General features: G+C 35.6%; 1 protein-coding gene across 3 annotated transcripts in view; it reads right to left on the reverse strand.

The window, feature by feature from the left end:
• The window catches only part of LOC112575601 (serine/threonine-protein phosphatase 2B catalytic subunit alpha isoform-like), a 31283-nt gene that overhangs the window by 5754 nt on the left and 2849 nt on the right, over positions 1-22680 (reverse strand). Inside the window, exons 2-13 of one of the 3 annotated variants that reach the window (XM_025257577.1) lie at positions 16767-16967; positions 16432-16556; positions 14837-14948; positions 14121-14266; positions 13248-13387; positions 12277-12354; positions 11714-11808; positions 10794-10919; positions 10350-10430; positions 5638-5682; positions 1436-1511; positions 501-598 (exon numbers count right to left, since the gene is read on the reverse strand). In XM_025257577.1, coding sequence (XP_025113362.1) covers positions 501-598; positions 1436-1511; positions 5638-5682; positions 10350-10430; positions 10794-10919; positions 11714-11808; positions 12277-12354; positions 13248-13387; positions 14121-14266; positions 14837-14948; positions 16432-16556; positions 16767-16967 — 1323 coding nt within the window. Of the gene's footprint in view, positions 1-500; positions 599-1435; positions 1512-5637; positions 5683-9077; positions 9087-10349; positions 10431-10793; positions 10920-11713; positions 11809-12276; positions 12355-13247; positions 13388-14120; positions 14267-14836; positions 14949-16431; positions 16557-16766; positions 16968-22680 lie in introns of all 3 variants that reach the window. The other 2 variants (XM_025257586.1, XM_025257592.1) reach the window with 2 other exon arrangements.

Genomic DNA, 22680 nt, shown 5'->3' on the forward strand with positions numbered 1-22680 from the left:
TCCCTTATATTATTGCTATTCATGATGCAAAATCTGTGGAAACACACTGACACATTTCCAAACAATGGAAAATGGAAGCCAACAGTGCATGTCCATTGAAACTAATTGGTATTCTGAAGGGAATGATACACTAAAGATGATATCCTGGTAACTAATGATGAAGTTATTTCAATGATTGTAATAAAAGACCTTACCAACAGATAACGAACTGACTTGGCAAGTAATATATTTACAATTAGGCACTTACCATAGTATATATTAGTACACTATTCTTTAATTAATGTTATTCTTGTTTGTGTAACATTTTACTTGATAAAAGGCAGAAGTACTACGAAAATATTCCTGCAAAGGTTTGTTCACAAGTTTCAACATCTCTTGCAGTAAAAATTATTTCTGTCATAGGCCATTAACTGACATGAAAATTTACGTTTTGTATACATCTTTTACTTTCAAGATCTCACAGCACTGTCTCAAGACTTCATGGCCACAAGGCAACGTACCACTGGTCAAGGTATCTTTGCCACCAGAAAGAGCTCCCAGGGGAAGGAGGCCATTAGGGGTGAGGCCCTTCAGCTGCAGCACACTCTCGCTCTCTTCACTGTAAAAGAAAATCAGTTATACTCAGAACACATAAGGAGGTCAATGGCATGCCCATTACGACAGCAGTGAAGCACCTGCTACCTCTACCTTCTTTTCCTAGTTATACTTTTTACAAGTAGTGCTTAAGAAAAGAACTGAATGAATCATAACTTCAGAACTTACAAATTCCACTTTGAAACAAGTTTGGTACATAAATACATAAAATGTAAGCAGCAGATTGTTGACAGAAGAAAACTGTGGGTCAAATAGTAGTTGGCCAAATATAAATTACTTTTTAATTCTGGGTCAGATGGTAGTTGGTTAAATTATAAATTCCATAATATTGCCCAGTCTTAGGTGATGCTGCCATGTTTAGAATGGGAAAGTCCCTGAATGTAAACATGTAAGCAGATATGAAAATTAAATTATGACCAGAATTATTGCAATGTACATGTCCTATGCCAAAACTACATTTTTTATTTTAAAGATTATTTATAGAGGTTATAATGATTTTTTTTTTTTTGGGGGGGGATGTGCCATTACACAAGGGGAACTAATCACTGATATGACTGCTTTAGACAAAGGATGAAATAGGCTACAATTTTACCACCAGAATGACAGCAAAAGAGGAAAAACTGTCATGGATATGTTTATGATGGCCATCTTCATTCTAAGAAAAACTTAAGTGCAGTAGTAAACTTTGAAAAATCAGGCTTTTCCTCAGATGCTATAAAATAATGGGTAGCAGCAGCTGTCAACTGTGACCCTTTAAAATTGCCACACTTTCCTGCAAAAAAACAGAGGACAAGAGGAAAAATAATACAATTTTAGCTGATAATTCTTAAATTTTGCTTACCGCAAAACTGTGAAGACTCTGGCCATCTTTCCAATAGCTCTGATTTTATTTCTGATCACCTCTTTCCTTGCAGCAACTAGAGACAGACAGAAGACATACTGCTAGAAAGAAGATGCTAATACATTTTGGTCACAAAAAAGCATTATTCATCATTTGATGACTGCACTACACTGAAATTTTAATCTTAAATAATAATAAGCACTTGAAACTCAATGTCTTAGACTGAGAATTGTGCTCCCTTGCAACTTTTTATTTTTGTATTTTGGGGTACATTTATAATGTTGACTAATATGCCTTGAACTCATTCAGAAGAATGGCTCTTGTATGAACTGCAAATAGGGAAAAAGTGTTCAATCGTTTCTTTAATGGATTTGAGTAAACAATGGTAGATGTTAAAAAATATATATATATGGTACAACAGCCAATTGTTGGTTAGTAAGACACTTTCAGTTAACAGAATATTTAGGTTTATGGAGAAGCAAAAATTCTGACCAGGGGTTTGAGATTGTTGTCATATTTAAAACCAGTAAAGCAGTTAAGTCAAACTAAAGTGGCTTAGCATATAACACTTGGTATTAGGTTATAACAAGGCTGTCATGGAAACCATCACTCAAATGAATCAAAGTCACTGCAATTATTACAAAATATGGTACTCACAGTCACTCGCTTTACTTGTTACTGCCAGATTACAGTAACTGACAAAATGTTAGCAGCAGTCACTTCAAATCTTTTTTAAATGCTATTTTTAAAATATCATGATGCATGATGGGAATTCTTTTGAACTTTTGCTGAAACACAGTCTGTCTTAAGAAATGAAAACTACTTTTATAGCTGATGTACAACAAACACTTCACCTGTTAATGGCTTTATTCAAAACAAGGCACAGCATATGATACCGTAAACAATCAGCAGTGGTGTCATTCATGATGTTTGTAGGACTGATATGCTCTCCTGTACTGCATCAACAGAATTTCTATTATACAAAAGTACGCTTTAATTAAGTGAGATAACTGGGCGGGTGAGTAAACATACTACCCCTTTTAATCTTTTGATACTCTTAAATCTGTATACATGCATGCTTACCTGCGAGAGAATGGGCTAATTCTGAGCCCCCCTCCCCCTTTCTAAAGACACTTTTGATGGGAACAAGTTCTGCACATTATTAATAGCAATTATTTAACGAGAAGAGATTTCGGTTTCTAAGCACCACTAGTCTCAACCCTCAAGTCAAATTATTTTGTAAATGATAGATGATATACCATTATCATTTTACAAATGACAATTCACGAAAGGTTTTAGAATTTTTTTTTTTTAAATGATAGGAGTCATGGACTGTCATTGTTAGTATTTTTTAAAACAAATTATAGGATGAACATATTAACAGTATTTCTGTGAATGGCAGATTATGTCATTAATAGTTTGTAAATTATAGGTTATAAAAACCATTACAAGTATTTTTGTGGATGACTGGTTATGTCATTAGAAGTACTTTTGTGAGTGACAGCAAGTAAACCTCTTTAGAAGTATTTTTGTAAATGACAGTCAATAAATGAGCTTAGTAATGTTTTTGTAAATGTCAGCTGAGTACCATTAGTACCAGTTTCGTAAATGACAAATAATGAGTGTCATATAGTAGTACTTTTTATAAATCACTGCTTACGAATGACATTTGCAGTGTATTTGTAAATGACATTTAATGAACAAAATAGTAACATTTCTACCAATGGAAAGCAAACTAAGAGTTCAATAAACTCTAAACATGTAAGGATCACCTGCAATCTATACTCATGTCTGTGATGTTCAGCCCAGGTAATCATTTGACTATTCATAGGTTTTTAAGGCAAAGCTAACAAACATCTGGAAATGCTTCAAATGGGTTCAGTTTGTCTAACTGCAGGTTTATGTTAATCTTGAAAGCCAGACCAAATTTTAATTGGTATGATGGCAAGATAAATGTGTTTTAGTATGTCTATTGCCAACAGACAGGCATTAAAGGCTAAAGCTGCTCAACCTGTCATACAGATGCAAAAATGCACATGTGTATAACTTTGGACACAACACAAACCCTATTAGGTTATTTAGATTATTTTATTCATGGTTTTTATATTTTGAGATTTGAATTTTGAAGGAAAGAAAGAATCTTCAGCTTAATATATAAATCTTCTCTTAATATGTAAAACCTTCTGATGTTCAAGTTTGAACTCATTATATATCTTATAAAAATGTGAGTGCATGCATATAAATATGCATACAAACAACAAGGCCCTGGTAAGTTATCTATTTTTTCTATTCCTAAGAAATTAAATGAGGGAAAAGAGAGGATCTATTATATCTCCTTAACACATTTTAAACCTTTACACATTTAAGTTCAAACTCTTGCAGATATGCAATATCTTATCTTTACTACTTTTAACTAAACCAGTTTGTTGTTACATCAGTCTGTGGTTATTATATCAGTTAAACCAGTCTGTGGTTGTCTGGTTTTGCCTTAGTCCTCTGTGACATTTTCACTGGACCACAGCAAAATTCTCTGAGCTCTTAAACAAACCTCCCAAAACACAAACATTAATCAAACATGCAGAATTCAGCCCAACCTTCTGGGGCTTTGCTGTGAACATAAAAAGGTAAATCATCTGTAAAAAGTGCCAACGAAACTGCAGAGTGCATATATCATAGTATTCTCTATCACGTTACTCCTACCTACTCAAACTACCCAGTTCTAACAATCTCCCCACCTATCCTTTCATAATGGGTTACATAATGGTCTTAATGGTTACATAATGGTCCCTTACTTCATCACATAATGCAAAATTAAAGCTATATCACTTCTTAATGGGACGATCAAGAAAGATTGTTTTACAAAGAAGAAAGTGTTAGTGAAATAATTTTTTTTTTAAATCTCACAAAATATGTTGAGAAATGTACTTGAGTTCAGTTCAATGCACAGTGCTCCTCCTATTATGCAGCACTAATGCACACAGACTGCAGCTATGCCTGGATTATTAGCACAATAACACAGGGCCTCTATTGGTGTTAAATCACATGCATCATATGTTGCATTGTATAAAAACAGTGGAATGGAAAAATTGGTCTTTGTTTCCATTTTTTTTTTAAATCTTTTGTTTTTGCAGGATGGCTGGGGAGAAGAATATTGCATAAACAGGACTGGAATCACCCCAACATCTTATACAGGAAACCTGAAATGTGATGATACTCAACATTGAAATTTTAAAAAACCCAAACTACTGTGACTTGTTAGATGGTGTGGGTTAACCAAGAAAAAAATATGAAAGGGGGAGTGACATTTTTCCATTTTCATCAAATGGGGAACTTTCAGAAGTTTGAAAAGCATTTTGCAATTTATGCGACAGAAGTAAAAACATGGAACCCTACCAAAATAACACAAATAGGAGCCCTGTAATATGTTAAGATCATAAAGAGGTGGGAAAAAAAAAAGTGGGGAAGGGGTGGTCAGAGTATCATCTGATCGGCAACACAGCAGTGTATCACCAATATTCAAGTGACGAGAAGACTGAGAAATGCACCTGATCAAGAATAATCATGGAGAACACGCATCATGAACTTAAGAACGGCTGCTACAGTTTTGAAACAGCATCAATCAGCGCTTGAAATATTCTGCTTCATGTAGCTCAAGTCTTGGCACTTGCCATCTTCTTATGTGCATGTCCCAGTTTATCACAACGCAACATCACATACAAGTTGAGAACAGCAGAAAGCAGCTAAGGGGAGACAACATGCTTACATTTTTTTTAATCACTTCTCATACTCTCACCAAGATGCACTTTTGAGAGAAAATCCAAGTAGCAAATTGTCAAATAAAACTTTACTGAAAAGGGTGAAGTTCATTTGTGTTTATAATAATGGTACACTATTTTGTCTGCAGCACTAAAAATACAACTTACAGCTAGAAAAGACAGGTAAGAGCACGCAAAAGATACTGATGACTTTACAATCTTAAAATCAGTGAATTTATAATGGTTGACCAACACCCTGATCCTTTGAAAAGTGCAGCTGTATGGTCCTAACTCCAAGTCATTCCACTCAGTTTAAAAAAAAAAAGCAAAAGTGGTTAGTGTGGTACAAAGCTAGTGCACACAATAACTTCTGGTTGTAACAAAAAATTTAGTTGTTTAAATATCAGACGTGTAGTGGAGGGTCGTGCAGCAACAAACTTCGCTTACTAATCTCATTATTTGTGCGACCGAGTCTCTTGACAGCGGCATCACCTTGAAAAGCAACACAAAATCGAAAGTTTTTTTTTTCTTTCTGTCTTTTAATAAACTCAACAAGCGAATGTGTGCATGCCATCTAGGTGATGTACAAGTGTAAAAATGAATCCTGAAGGTGAGACAAGAAGGCATTCTGTGAAATCACTGAGTTGAAAAAAGAAAATGACAGACAGGTAAGCTTAAAGACAGGCAAAAAGAGGACAGGCATTTGGATGGAATGGGGTGAAATGGCAAAACAATGAATTAAGAGCTTCTACTGTTTGCATGCTATGAGAAAAATTTCTATTTTGGCAAGATGTCAAGAGATACTGCATAACTGCGATGCAGTCTGTTGTAAAGAAGCAAATTCAAACATCAGCTATGTGATGTATGGGATTTTGGGTTTGTTTGTTTTTTTTTTAATGAAATCAAAGGACTTACCAAAGCAGGCCCAACAGGACTGCTAATGTACTGGTTATATATATCTTTGCCAAGTTTTACTCACCCAGTCATGAAACTGCTGCAGCAATGTTTGAAATATTGTGTACAGTTCTCTCCCTTTTGCTGCATTCTTATAGAAGGAAAGGGTGCTTTCATCTTTTAAGCAAGTTAAAAATTCATGCTGTTGTCAGCTTACACCAAATAACAGACTGTTAGAATCTTATGTTGGTGCATAAGAGAACATCACACTGGAAGGAAAAAAAAAAAAAAAAAATGAACCCCATGCAAGCAGCGGTATGAAAAGTCTGTCAAAATGTATCTTTCTTGTCCATGTAAATGGATGGAATAATGCATACTATATAATAAAGGGGTAACTGCTAAATATACATGTGTGTGTGTCAACTGACAAGTTGCTCTGCAACACAATCAACAATACATGCCCTTTATTTAATGTGTGCCCAGTTCCTACATCTCATATGACCAGGTGTTCATCTATTTTTTTAATACCAGCCTAGATATTTCTCTCTCTTGACAAGCACTTGGTGTACCTCGTAATCAGCCCAAAAGTCTCTATGTTACCCAGGTTCACTGAAAGCATTTAAGAGCCCATACCCTTTTGGGCCGGCAGCACCAGACATGATAATGGATTCTGCTGAGGGTGGCCAAACTGATAACAACACCCTTGTGCAGACAGACAGAGACACAATGCACTTAAAGAATGTACAGCTGATTTTCACCTACAAAGCATTTTCTGAAATGCCTCTGTGACAATCAGAATGTCAGCATTTCTTACATCACAGAAATGTTGTCTTTTCCATCATTTATGTTTGCAGCCATATTGATTTATCTTACTGATGAATTACATATAAAGGGAACAAAACCCATCAAAGCTCAGGAAAGAACTTAGCTATTAAACTACGAATTTCATTCCTCTCTCTCATGCATGCTTATATATATGCGCACACACACTGAATTTGTGGATTGCTACCAAGCACAGACAGGCACACTTGAAGCTCAGCATTGCTGAATGTCAGTTTTTCCTCACTATACAGCATGCTGCACAACAAATTGTCTTCATGCAACCACAATGGCCAGAGGACTGGTCAAGCCTGAAGGGCACCTGGCATTTACCTTATTGTGCCCCAGCTAGTGACACATTTCTCTTTCCTTTTTCTGTTCCATGTCTATTCTTTTTCAGCTACAGCTGGATAAAAAATTACAGCAATACCTTTTCAATCAATGAGTACTACAAATTATTCAGAAAAACAAAAACAGACCTAACCAGGTGAATAAAGCTGTCAGTGGTACTCACACAGCTAGAACTAAAAAGGAGTCAAAAAGGGCACACTGGAGCGGTGGTGTGAAAGAAAATGTGGCACAAAACAATTTTCTACTCACTTTTGTAAAAGTTTCATATCATTCCCCATTCACATTGATCAATTTTTTTTATAGATACAAATGTTGCTCATTCAACAGTAACAAAATCTGAATTTTTCAAGGTCTTCTATAAAGACAATGCTTTTTCTTTTACAAAAATGTTCTATAAATGGTCAATTTTTAACCTTATCTTTGTAAACAGTGCAAAGGTGAAATTATTTTATTTCTTAAAAATATCAATTTTCTTGAAAAGTTAAAAACTATGGAAAGTGTACACTTTGGGTTTATTCTTTACACCACCCTCTGTAAGGACAAGGCAAAACTGAAACAAGTTACCACACTGTAGGAAGGGCATAACTACAAAGTACATTAGGGTTTCTGCCTACCAATGTTGAAATCTGGTCTACAACATGCAGTCTCTGAAAAGCTGATTCCTATCTATAACACACAGTCTATAAAATGGTTAGCAAGACCAACACAAAATGAATCAGGACATTTGTATAGAGACACACACACACATTATGTGTATACAGGTTCCAGCTTGAACAGAAACTTGGTAGGCTAACAGCAGCAACTGGACACCACACTGCACCAGAGGCCACAATACTTCTAACCCATTCATTAAGTCTAACAGTTGCTTCCTAGAGTACTCTGTACAAGGTGGTAAAATACAACAACCCTTCAGACTGACCAATCTAATGAAAGTCAACCACCAACATAATCACCAGCTTTCCTTCACCATCTTCTCTCACACACAATCCCTGAACAGCTGTCATTAATAACGCATCACTTGTTCATCCTGTACTCTAAACCTGCTTGGAACTCTGCTACTTCTCATGCAAATTAGTTAATAAAACGAGTGGGTTGTAACCCAGTATGCAAACTTGCATGTGACAATTATCTAAACTCTAAACCTGCAGCAATGTAACTTTTTATTCTTTTTTAAAGCACACAGATGATAAAGATGGTGATCAAGAATACCTCTATGCTAACAGTACAATGATTCAGAGATTAAAAGCAAGACACCTGAAACCTTGTAGTGTCCATGCTCTATACACCCAGTAGACCTGACTCGTGCACTTAATTCTTACTCTGATATTTTTCCCTCTGTTTTTTTTCCTATCATTTACAGGAACTGAAAAGCAGCAAGTGCAGTTAAGCTTCATAAAGAAAGAAATTCAGCAATAAATGTTGCCACAATATCCCCTCTTAAATTTTGTTAATGTGAAATCGTTACCTGCTTAAATGACTTCTTTCAACACTGTGTGTGTATTCTTCACTGTTTTAAATATATACCATCTGGTTGTTCCATTAAATAGCAGCTTCTTAACCCACATTTAGCACACATCAGAAAGCATAACACCAGCACAGGCATCATTTACAAGTCCATCCATTTGTTCACACTGCAAGCATTTTCCACATTTCACACCATCTGTCAAAATATTCATGATACACAACATATAGCATGGTTTATATGGTTAATATTATACAGAGTATTTCCCACCTTGCATCTACAGACAAACAAACAACACTGAGCCTGCAAACTACACTAGATGCAAGGCAAAATAATGACTCAGCTTCAAATGCTAGCATACCTTCAGCAGCTTCAGACAAAGGGGAAGTATTTGTTGAAATCATTATAAAGTTTATTACCGTGATCATCATTTGTGCCATATAAAGTTATTCCACCTGTAATGGTAAAACAGACTAGACACAGTGCCCAGCATGCTCAGTATTTTTTTTCTTAAAAAGAAAACAAAAAGTGATGGAGGCATGTTGGCCCCTTGACATCCTGCTCCTTGGAACTGACACTTGCGCCACTGATAAAAAGGTAACTGTTGACTTTAATAAGGTTACTTCAAAAGCAGTAATATATTGTTCTCATGCATGGGTTATATTTGTAAGGTTAGTAGACTCTCCTTTTACGTGCGATAATATTTTTTAGCCCAGTGAAGCTGTTATTTTTCTTATTTAAAATTGATAAATATTGCTTTATTCTTTTTTTCAGTATATCATTAAGTCTGATGAAACTAGGCTGTTTTGAAGTCCTGAAAAATGTGCACCTTATCTGATTAAAGTCTCTGATAATACTCATTCTTGTTTCAACAGTCTAATAAAAACATTTCTTTGCATAGCTCAATTTTTTTTAAAAAGCATATTTCGTAAAGAGGAATTTCAACCAGTTTAAACAAGAAATTAGTACAAGGCTAAATTGCTGCAAAAATTTGTGTTTTTAAACTACCAAAAGATTCAGAATAGCTATACCATGATTAATATCAAAATAAGAATTATCACTGAACTTTTTCTTAGGGGATGATCAACTAGTTTTTCAATAAACTTACAAATGTTAATTTGATCAATTAAAATTGTTTTCAGCACTTATTACCCCATTTATGATCACACCTTCCTATTCTTTTTTTCTTTTTTAATTTTCTGAACTTGCCATGAAGAATAACATTGTTTTCACCTAAGGTGTGATTATTTTCTACAAGCTTTAATGTCAAGGTTAATGCAGACCCCATGCATTGCTACTTATCTCTACAGACCAAGGAAAAAAAGATGAGCTGCAAAATGTTAATGTGTTCTTGATGAGCAAAGAACATCACATCCACTCGCATATGTTCAGTCTGCTAATGACACACTGGGTCACAAGATGACTGACAAAGAGACACTGAAAAGCTTGTGGACTGTGTTTCTCCTTACTTGTGCAGAGGGGCAGTGTCCAAAAATTTACAGAATACCAAAACAATGAAGCACAGCAAAAGGTTTTATATTGCATTAAAATTCTGGCAGTGAAGAAACATTACAACCTATTGCCACTGGCAAATCCAACAGGTAAAAATGCTCCATTTGGCCGTAAAGCTTACCTTCAAAAGAGTCTGCGTCACCTTCTGATACCAGCTCATCGTCTGAGCAGATGTTCAAAATGTTAACCAGCATTTCTGTCACTGCAAACAGCAAATGACAACTGTTTATTACCAGAAAGAGCTTAAGCAGTTTCTGCCACCTGAATTTAAGGGTCAAACTCTACCCTACAGCAGAAAGAATGATTGAATCATAGGGAAAGCAACTCGCGAAGCATGACTGCTAGGGCAGCTGGCACCGTGTGTTCCTCACCTTTCTCCAACTGGTCAAGTCATTCTTTCCCACCACAGGGTAGAAGTCTGCTTTTAAGAAACATATTCACCCCTATTAGGGGTACCAGTCTCTTGCAATCATCAAAAACAAATTTTGCATCCCACTAGTACTTTAATACAAAAAAGCACTGTAGATTATGCAATGAAATACTGAGAGAAGTGAGTGCCATTCACCTTTCTCTCCAACAAATGGCAAGGACCATGTGAAAACATCCATGAAATTAGGCAGCCAGTAGGGATGTGGCGAACAGTTGAACTGTCGGATGTTCATCACATTGTTTTCATATTTGAGGATTGCAGCTGAAATTACAAAACAAGAATATTTGCTAACAGTAATGGAAGACACTTGATGAGACAGGGCTAGTTTCTCTGAAATGCATGAAATTTTCCCATTGAAACAACTTCTCTGAACTCCTCTTCCAGTACATATCAGCCAGACAACTATGCTCTTCGTCTAAAGACCGTGTCCTAACTATTCCTCTCACCAAAGCAACAACATATGGTCACAGGATTTTTAGTTGCTGTGTAGCTAAGCAGTGGAAACAATTTTTATTGGTCATCAGCACTGTTGTTTATCCTTCCATCTTTCATATGTTGTCCATATCTCATGCACTAAGAGTGCGATCCTTACAAGCACAAGTATGTGCTATATAGATGTTTGGAAATGTTTCACCAAAATTAACTGATTTTTGGGGGGTTTAGGGGGGCATTTCATACGCATAATATTTGCATGCAAACTATTTTAAGTCAGAAGCATTCTACCTTTCGCAATCTACGACTTGAAAAAATTTATTCTGACAATGAATGTAGTCCATGAAGTTTTAAACTAAACAGCAGGTACACAATTATTTTAAATACTAACAGTTATAAACAACACTGGTGAAAATACAAAATTCTTAAAATTGTAGACCCCGAATGAATAAAGATAAAGATCTATGGAGTTTTACCGATTTAATGTAAGTTGATAAGACTATTATTCATCCTTTATAACTGTGCCTCTTATTGCATAAACTGTTACCATCCAAGGTAAAAACCAGCATTAATATTAGCATGGAGAAATTCTACAAGGTCATTTCAAGAAAACAAAATTATACCTTTGTTGTTATACACATCCAAATAGTTTGGTGCTGAAAATATTGTTATCAAGGATGGAAATCCTGTTGTTTGACTTTTCCTGTACATTCTATACCTGTTTCAGAACAAGAACAAGCAATAAAATTATTAGACTGGACATGTGACAGCACCCCTACTTCACACAAGTTTATCACAGTTATACCAAGATAATCTAAATATATGATGGTATACATTTGTTTCTGCACATAAGGGATATCGGTAGATAGAAGTTAGGAGCTGTCGGTGTTACATAACAGATTAAGCCGAGTGTTGGATTAGGGTGAAATGGAGACATGTCTTTAGGGTGCTTTTCTCAGTTGAAAAAAAATCTTTTGGTACAACTTGGTGGGAAGAAAGTATGTATGCAAATCAGGATTGTAACCAGATACTGTTTTATGCAAACAAATTTTGTAAACAATTTTACTCTTAGAAACTGGGAGGCTGTCCTTGGTTTGCCTGTATAGTTCATGTGAGCGAGAGTGCAAAGACATGCAACGGTGAAAGGGTAGAGTGGATGAATAAGTGTACACACACAGCAACTCACCCAGCATCCTGTGCTTCATGTGCTCTTATAATGGATAACAGGTTGTTCTGTTGCAAGAAATCACAACAAGCTGCATAGCTGAAACAATGAACAAATCTTTTTTTATAAAAAAAGAGTGAGGGATGGACTGCAAGTATCCATGATTGTCACTGAAAAAAGAGTTTCTCTCTACCTAGAATACTACACAGCTTATAAGTTTATAAACCCACTCTGCAAACACTATAACTGAAATAAGCCAATCATTAACTGCTTACAGCAGCGGTTCTCAACCTGTGGGGCACGTTGACGTGCTTACAAGGGGGGCGCGAAGGTGGTCATATTTTAAAAGTTTCTTATACCGGTATTAGTGAAATTAGTTTACATTGCTGGCTAAGTGGGGCGCGCAGACATACCTTTCTTCGTCAGGGGGGCGTCACAAGTAAAAGGTTGAGAACCGCTGGCTTACAGTAAAAGCTAGAAGCTGCAATAAAAGGCCCAGTACATGCAACGAGATGGGAAAGTTGTTCTAAAAATGGTTTTAAACAATCTAGAGAGATACTAAAAACACGCATATATAATTTTCATGACTCTTCTTCCTGCAAGTGCAAGAATTTTTATAGTTAAAAGTGGTTCCTAAGATGGCTATTCTGCATCATCCAAACTCCCATTTCCAAAACCCATATACGAGTTAGTACTGTAATAGATAATATTGGACATTCACCAAAGTACATGCAACAAAGCAAAAATAAAAAGTGACCAACCCCCTCCTCCCCACAAAAAAATCCACCAGAAGCCCAGATCTGCAAATGAGCTCTCTGCACTCTGGCTACTGACTATGTAAGTGGCCAAAGATTACACAGTGACTTAAACTGCTATCCAAGGTCAGTTCATTAAATGTGGGTCTCTGGTGACACAGTAGTATTCCCACTTTCAACATATAATCAAGAGTAAAAAAAAACCTCTGTAAAAAATAAGCTGCACAGACAACAAACCTGTAAAAGTATGAGCAACCTCGAACTGTGTTGTGCGAGAAGTGTTCAGAGGATTTTTCATTGCCGAAGTCTTCCAATGGATCTGACCATAATATGTCACACATTGGACCAAATGCTGGAGGCTCTTTGAATCTATCCAACTGCAAATAATAACATGAAAAATGATGCGTTTTCTAGATATCTTAATATCTACATGAGTCTAGATTCATACTTCTCTCACATCATAAAATAATCTGTTCTATTTCTATAAACTTCCTTTAGTATTAGTTTTTAAAAAATGCTTATAAGAATGAATCATGGCAGGTCACATAAGATCATATAGCCTTTCTTCCACCACCATTTGGATGGTTAAACAACAAGACAGGTCTTGAATCTCTCTCTGTCTCTCACACACCCAAAACCACAATCACACACCATGAGACAACAGTCATTATCACATAACTCCACATGAAATCCGGTCAAAAAGCTTCTGTCTTTCTGGTCTCTTGTTTATCATGTCTTATCTTCAAATCAAGCTATGTTTCTACAGTTAATCTGCATCCTATAATTTATACATGCTTCTCATGTTTATTTCTGCATAAGCATATGGCTTCCCACAATAAATGTGCACAAGTGAGCATGAATTCCTAAGAATCTCATTCATCTCATCTCTACACATCTATAAAACACTTTTTGTTAAATATGTACCTAACCTGCCCACCTTTTCCATAAGGTAAAGAGATGAGAAGCTCACAAACAAAGTATCTGAAATAATATATACTTTTGATCTTTTAACAAATAAGTATATTTTAATTATACAACCAATGGATGCCAGTACCATCAACACAAAAATCCAAGCATATACTCAATACCAGAAAAAAGTTTATCTCTTACTTTTCTTATGTCGTCCAGTGTGTGAATTTCAGGTGAAAGCCCTCCATGCACACAGAGAAACTGCTGATTCATTAACGCTGCAAGTGGCAGACAGTCAAATGCCTCCATACAGGCATCATAAACTCTTTCTGTATACTTGATTTTACCTGTGGGAATAAGAAGTCACTTCTGAAAACAAGAAATTCTGGCTGGTACCATTAATCTGGTTATTTTGGACAATCTGGATACAAAACTTCTGGTTTCCAAAAGATAAAACAAAGAGTAAACACCTGATACTGAAAGTTAACTTTTAAATAAATATTAAAAATGGTTTTCACTCTTTCATTATGACATCATTTTTCATTATTGTATCAAGTTGCCCACCAAACTTCATTCTGAGGAACAAGAATGTGTTAAATCATCACACCACAAGTACAGATCAAATAAAAAGAATTTTATGGAAAACATTAATGCATCCATAAAAAAAAGGTGTGAGTGAAATTTTATACATAAATAAATATTGCTAATTTGTCTACTGATTTATAAATAATGAGATTTTAAAAATAAATTTCTAGGTATATGTCTCAAACAAAATTTTTTTTTGCTGGCAAATGCAGCAAGCATATAATAGAACACTAGTAGTAGATTTTCAAAATAACTGCAAGTCTACCTGGCATTTCAGTTCATTGGGAATGTTTAACTCAAAAATTATACCAAAGAAAAGTTGGGATACATACATTCTTGCTTGAATGTGAAGTACTCTGTTAGATGCCTACATTCATGGTTGCCACGTAAAAGGAAGAATGTGGTTGGATAAAGTATTTTCAATGCCCATAGGTATAAAACACACTGAAACAAAAACAAGGTTTGCAGAAATCCTTCAGATGACAATTACCAGTATAAATATAAAAACCTACAGGTAAAATCTTTTAATAGCCTAATTATGCTTCAACCTAACCTAAATAGTTTATTTTGCTTAATGACCAAAAAAAAAAAAGTAAATATTTTTCTGAAGCTTAAAAAGGTGTTCTACGTGTACTTTTAGCCGTTCCGATACGGGAAGCTACACAAATATAAAATATTACAGCTTTTTAAGAGAGAAAAAAAATTATGTTTCTATTGTCACTTCTCCATACACTGCCTCCAGATAAGGGGTACCCATAGCAATTCTGAAAATTATAACTGCAAGGGATTTCCAGCAATACACATCACCAGTAGGGTGTCGGGATCTCTGGAGGAGGGGAGGGCAACCCTCTATAAAGATGTGAGCCTTCCAACTGTAACTTTTTTCTTTTAGTATTTCTTTGTTCTTTCACTAATCAGTCTTATGCAGTGCTGTGTTGTTGAGATTGTTGTAGTGCTTACTTTGTCCTGTCCCTGAGTTTAAGTGCACAGATGTCCAAGTAAAAATGCAGGTGGATCAAATTATTCAAAGGGCGCTTCATAGGCTAAAAGTTGGAAGACCTTGTTCAATATAACCACAGTGAACTGACAGCCCACATGAAAAAAAGAATGGATATAAGTATAATACAATTCACTTGTGATAGTGCTGAAAAATTTAATGGAATATGACAAGTGGCCAAAATACGAAAGATCACAGGAAAATTGCTTTCATATTAAGTTTTTGAATTATGCATGCTCCTCTGGAATACATCTCTTGCACAAATGACATCACCTTTAGTTCAACGAAGCTAAAGGTGATATAGCATTGTCTCTATATCTATCCTAAACTAGAGAAAAATCCTTATTATGTTTGTAGACAAACTGCTGGAAAACAAGTAAATATACCCTTTCCCTGCTCACTTTTCTGGTTTCAATTATCTCAGTTTAAGGACTAACCAAAACACAACACCCTGCCTGAGGGCAAAAATAATCACAAGGAAAAAACATCAACAAATGAAAAAAAAGCACATCTTCTGGACAAATGCACTAAAGATGCCCTAACTGTAACCCATTAACTTGTGACTAGGAAATTCCAGAGATTTGTCTGAATGCTAAACCCATTAAGCTACTATTACCAGCTTACCTTACTCTAATTATGGCCAGGGGAGAAAATAGTTTACAATGAGGATGTGAGAAAGGTGGTAAAGTAACAAAAAGTAGTGGTTATTTCAGGAGCAGACAAGTACTGTAAAAACCATTATACTCTTGATTATAAATGCATGACCATATATTACTGGATCACTGGGTTTATTTGTATTCCAAGCCTAAGACAATAAATATTAAATGTAAACAAATTAAATTCCAATAAATGTACCACAAAAGAGAATATTTTAAAGTAACAAAATTATCTTCATAAGAAATGCAAAGCACTTCAAATTTCATCACTTACCTCTATGCTAAAGTATCCTCTGTCTACATAGTCACCCAAGAAAAGGTAACGTGTTGCTGATGGGGGTCCTCCAACTTCAAAAAGCTTCATTAGGTCAAAGAACTGACCATGAATATCCCCACACACTGTGAAGAGAATGAAAGACTCATCATACACAACTCAGATAAACAAATTTTCACTATTTTGTCCTATTAACCACCCTTTTTCTTAAATAAATAAAAAGTGATATTTTTAGTATCTGCAACTTTTGAGGCATTACAAGAGCATTAAGATTAAATATATAACATTATGGGTTAGTCAATCCTTCTTGGCTGAAAAAAAATGTACATTTTCACCTGTTACTGGTGCCTCGATGTCAATCATTGTCTTCTCTTGCCGTAGAAGAGCTGCACCTTCATTAATGATGCGAAGAGCAACATCTTCGGTGACTCGACCCTCCAAAATAAAATGCTGTTTCAAAACATCTGGTCGTGGCTTGCCCTTTGCATCAAAAGCCTCACTCATTGTAACCCTATGGCTGGGTGGAAATGGCACACCTGAAAAAAAAAGTGCAAGTATACAGAAAGCTTTCTACAATCTTTGCTTTATTTCTTTTGGTCTTTATTGGTGTGTGTACACCAGCTTACACTTGCATAGGTGCACCTATTTCACAGACTCTTTCTCTTTGATCTAACGGTTTAAAGACTAATGCAGGGGGTTAGAAATATTCAATATTTCAAGGGGGTTAGAAATATTCAATCTAGTGTCTGAATCTAATAATAGGATTCACAAAGCACATTTCTACACAGTAGGCAAGCTCACTCATTCAGTCAATGTGCTTTTGTATTGATGCCATAGGACAGAAAAGGGCATCACAACCAGGAAAACACACACACGCACAGTGAACATAGCCAGGAACATGCTTGAAAGCAGAGAAGATAAGGTAAAAATCAGGGTTAATCAATTACAGCAGGTATTTCCAAAAGAGGGAGATTTTATGTCCAGGCTGGAAAACAAGTTGTGTCTCCAATGTATGGGAGAGAACAGAGCTAGGACATTCCAAATACTAGGGACAGCAAAACAGGATGAGAAAGAATCTAAAGTTGAAACTGAATAGTAAAAGTACCTCATAATATTCTGCAGGGATGAAGCTTTCTTGAAAATAAGAATATTTAGAACAGATAAATGGAAACTGTATTTCAGTTCATCATCTTGACCAAAAGGGAGCTTACAACAATTCAAACTTAAAATACTCAAGCTAAATCTTATCAAAATACCTCTAATACCAGTATGTTTAATATCTGCAAGAAAACTACCCTGTATTAAGGTATTTAAATTATAAGGAAAGAAACTTGAACGAGATATAGTTGTTATGCCATTTTTAGTTTTAAAATAAACCATTCAAATATCTTGTGGCAGTAATATCAATAAAAACACACAACAGAGCCTGAAATATGCTTTCAAACTGTGTTTTGTATAATATCCCTAAGTTTCTTTGCCAACAACAAAAAAATCAAATTAAAGGTCTGATTGCAGGCTGTCATATTTTGTATTGCATTGTGTCTATTGCTTATGGACCTGTCTGATGAAAGACAAAAAACAAAATTGTAGCCTAGATCCTTATTTGTTTTCTCCTGGATGCCACTATTGACAAAGTGAAAACAGTTCGCTGCTGCACACTCATTATACCGATCAGGACTTGCCAAGTAAATGGTGGTCAATTCATGCTCTCTTTTCATATAGTTTAGTTGTTTATTCCTTGTTGCTCCTTTCAGAAGCATAGGGCTGCAACAACACCTCACCAGTGGACCTGGTTTTGGGCAGCCCCCTTTAGTTGGGCCCATGTGGTTCCGATGTTTTTTGCCTCACTCTCTATTGTTCTTTTCCAAGTCTGCTTTGGTCTCCCAACTCTCCTCTCCCCCCCCCCCCCCCCCGAAGGTTCCAGTCAAGTGCCTGGTTGGCAATGGTGTCAGCTGGTTTGCACAGGGTGTGTACTATCCAGCCCCATTTGCACTTTTTGATGTCTTGGCTAGTGGCATTCTGGTTGGTTCTTTTCCACAGGTAGCTGTTGGAGATCTTTTCAGGCCATCTTGTTACCAGAATATGGCGTAGGCATCAGTTGGTACTCTTTTCACATATCTTTACCTAATTTTTGGTGTAGGGATTGAAGAATAAATCTTGTTTTAAAAATATAGTAAACTTTGACATTCTCCTGTTAAAAATCTGTTGGAAATTACAACCAGGTGTCAGGAACCATCATAAAGTTTATTTCCTGCTGAATAATTTGATATATGGAACAATGCAATTATGTATATATACCCAGCCAGTCAATAAAAATGAGTACAATTGAAACACATTTATCACTGTGCAGTTATCATTCTATACACCCACAGATCCAAAAATATAAACATGTATTGGAAAATGTACTGATGAAGAACAAAGCACACAAATATTAAAATGTTAAGAGTGCATGGTCAAGAATCCCAAAGCTATGATTGCAGAGACAAGAAGACAAGCAATCCATCAAGCCTAAAAGCCTTGGACAAGATGGCCTGTACAAACAATAGGTTGAAAAAATCTTTAGTGGAAGATGTGGGTCATTATAAAAAACGAAGGAGGGCCCACCAAACTGAAAGACGAAAGGGACAGGATCATATAGCACAAACTGTCTCATACCACGCAATAATGGGTTTTAGAATTGTGAACGAGTGAATACATGCACGAAAACTGATCTGAAAAGCATTTCAAAAATCAATTTATTCTTGTCAGTTTAAATTGTTTGAAGCCAATTTTATAACCAGCAACTAGTTCACATAGCCTTTAATATTCCTGCTAATTTTTTTGCTATTGTATCCGTTGTAGTTCAAAAGATACAAGTGCTTCTGGCAACGGATATATTAATACTGCATTTCTCTGCCTTTCAAATAAAAAAAAAAACATGTTTAACTTTAGGGTTATGGATAATAAAAGTTAAAGTTAAACACTAGAACCCTCAAAAAAGAATCTGGGTACAAAATATTTGTTACCTTCTAAAATGTAATACAATAGTTTTTGAAGCCGTCAAATACTTTCTTTAAGTGAATTCACACAAGCACAAAAAATCACTCAAACTTGTTTAATTTTTTAAGTTAATCGAGTCACCAGCCTCTTTAATTCTACAAAGCTCAACTTTAAATAAAAACTTTAGGGAGCAAAGGAGTAAACCACCATGGGAAATAATTGCTCTTCTTCAACACCAAATGCATAGCTTTACTAACTTCTGTTCAGAAAAGTGTTTTTAACAAATAAAACATTATAAGGGCAGATTTCTCTGTGCTCATATGAGAAGTGAAGGTGCTAAAATATGGCAAATACTTAACCTATTTTCGAGTTCCAAATAATAAAGCTTAGGGGTCAGGTATGAGTGGTGAGATATCTTTTGTGCTCCCAAGTTGATATTTCTCCCTGTTGACAAATCATTTTAAGGGTTCTCCTACCTGGTACACGCCCCTCAACCCTGGCAGAGCTTGTCTCTATGCCTGCTTACAAGCGTGGTTGTTTTTAAAAAGTGACACACACAGATATGTTAGATTTTAATACTAGGACAGATAAGCACATACATACCAAATTCTCCTGTATTGTGTTTCATTAAATCTCACACTGACAGTCCTGTGTAGTTAATGTAACACTTCCAAGCAAAAAAGTACATGGAAATTATGTGGCATGACGTGACTATTCCCAATCTATTCAATTCTGTAACACTATATATACACACACATATGAAAAGAAGGAAAAATTGGAAGGTAGTTTACAAATGACCCTAACCAAGTCTGTCCTGAGCTCACTGATAATCATTCTGGCATTAATCTGGTCCATTTCCTGCTTGCATATTCCACATCATGATCAACATCACCCCATCTACATTTATGCTTCCAGTCAAAGCACCAGTAGACTGAGCTCGCCTTCCTAAGCTACAGGCTCTTATTACAAAGGTTTACTTCACTAACCATAAACTTCAAAATGTGTACATTTTAGCCAAATGAAAAGAGAACTATAAAAAGAAATGGAATGCTTCTTCTCAACAACAACAGTCTTGTTTAAATAAAATGCAAGCTTGACATTTACAACACTTGTTCTAACATTTACAATTTAACAAATTGCTATCACAACACGATTTTACATGAAAAAGCTGTTTCCCATTGTCCTAAATGTTTCAAAATGGAATGGGACTGCACTCATATACCATTTAACCACTCCAAGGATTACTGAAGTAACGTTAACCATCTTTTAAAACATTTTTATACAGTCTGCCAGAAGCTGAAATAGCAATGAAATACATGCATTTCAGAAATCTGTTAATATTGTAAAGAATATTTGTAATCTTAATGTAAATATAAATGCATAAACATGCCTTGATGCATCTTTTGTGTCCATTTGCCAATACCATGGACAATAAGGAAGAAGTCGATTTTTCCCAGAGTAGAATGTCCAGGTAGCTTTTTTTCAGTTAAGCGGGAAGAGTAAAAGCTCAAGAGCATCAAAAGTTTAGAAAGTAGCTGGGTGGTTCCCAAAAACAAGAAAGGAGATAACTTATCTGTTGCCTGAGCTTTTGTTGTTTCATCCCACCACAATTTAGTAAAAGCCTCCAAGTAGGTATTTCAAACTGAGTGAACTGCTGTGATTGTGAAAAATCTATCACTTTCCAACACACTGCACATTTCTACTACAACAACACATGTACAATGGACAGGCTATGAACATTTTATTGTCAAATTCAGCAGTTGTCCAGTTTCTTAAGAGTACATCAGTTAGCAATAATTTTATTTTCCTTGTGGCCATGTGAAAAGATGTCACAGAAGTAGAGTCGTGTTTCATTTCCAGCAGGACTGACATTCTGCCAATTGCCAATGATGACGTTATGGACACTATTTATAGCTATAAAAGACTTTGTAAGCAGTGACATTTGGGTTCATGTTTTCTGCCTGAGATTGTACTGCTGCTGTCATTTTATGAAAAGCAAACTTCAAAAGATCACACAACATACTTTGAAGCTGGTATGAATTGTTGTAGAATGAAATTAATAAATTTGTTGAAAAGAGCTCAACAAGCCATTTCTGTAGCTTAATCCGAACCGAAGTTAATCATTTTTAAATGCTTTTCTTTAATTCTTACATAGGTAAGTGGTATTGTACAGAGCAGTGACATCTGCATGAGATTTTAATTTTAAAGTGATATACAAATATTTTTCAGCTCCTGATAAAAACTGGAGCATATCACTGTGTTTAGTCCTTAATTATAGATATACTAACCCTTCAAAACCAGCATTTTGTTCATTTTCAGTTTCAAGCATAAAATTTCCTGGAAATTAAACTATTAAAAAAATTACAACTTGGAAATTATTTAAGGTAAAGAAAAAAGCTCGGTATCATTGAAATCAAGATGAAAAAACCTGGAGTACCTAAGCTTCCACAATTACAGTCAGTGGTGTCGCATTAAGTTCCATTTACAGTACAAATTCTTAAAATAGTCTCCAACATTTGCTATTGTAGATGAGCCACTACCTTTCTGTAATAAAATAACACTTGTGAAACTCTACTCTTATTAATAAACCTGTATTCATTACATGACTGATGGTTGGATACACGTTCACCTGGGGCAATAGTTTTGAAGTGAGGGCAAGTCTGCTCTGGGGTAACAAGAGGACAAGCATCTTTCCAAAATCATAAAGCAAGTCCAGACTCCTCAGATGTTGTTTCACCCCTTGATCCCTAGTTAAAAAGAAGTGGCAAAGGTGCTCTGGAGTAAAGAAACATGAAGTGGTGCCCATTGGGTCTGGACAGGTTTTAGAACTTTGGAAACAACTTCTCGTTTCCCTTTTTGCCCTGGTGCAAAATTTTCATCTCAATTCATAACTAGGGCCCCAGATGGGTGAAGTAACAAGCAGAACTTGAAGGGTTTATTCCTTCATGACTTTTTAGTCTGGTGTGTACTTTTTTTAAAAATGAATGGCATTGCATCTTGCTTTGATGCATGTGATAGTCCCACGTATTATGGCAAACAGCTCAGTTTTATGGAAACTACTGGGGTGGACTCTCACTTATCACCTCTGCTTTTTTATATTCTCTAGGTTTTTGAATGCAATGTCTGAGACTTAGTACTACTAGTACCGCTACTTCTACTAGTATTGATAGTACCTAGTCTATGAATACTGCACTATACTTGCCACAGAAAAGGTATGTGATTGGAACAAGATAACTGTTAGCCAGGACTAAGAACTAATCAAGAAATTAT

The sequence above is a fragment of the Pomacea canaliculata genome, linkage group LG1, assembly GCF_003073045.1.
Source record: "Pomacea canaliculata isolate SZHN2017 linkage group LG1, ASM307304v1, whole genome shotgun sequence".
NCBI classification, from domain to species: Eukaryota; Metazoa; Mollusca; class Gastropoda; order Architaenioglossa; family Ampullariidae; genus Pomacea; species Pomacea canaliculata.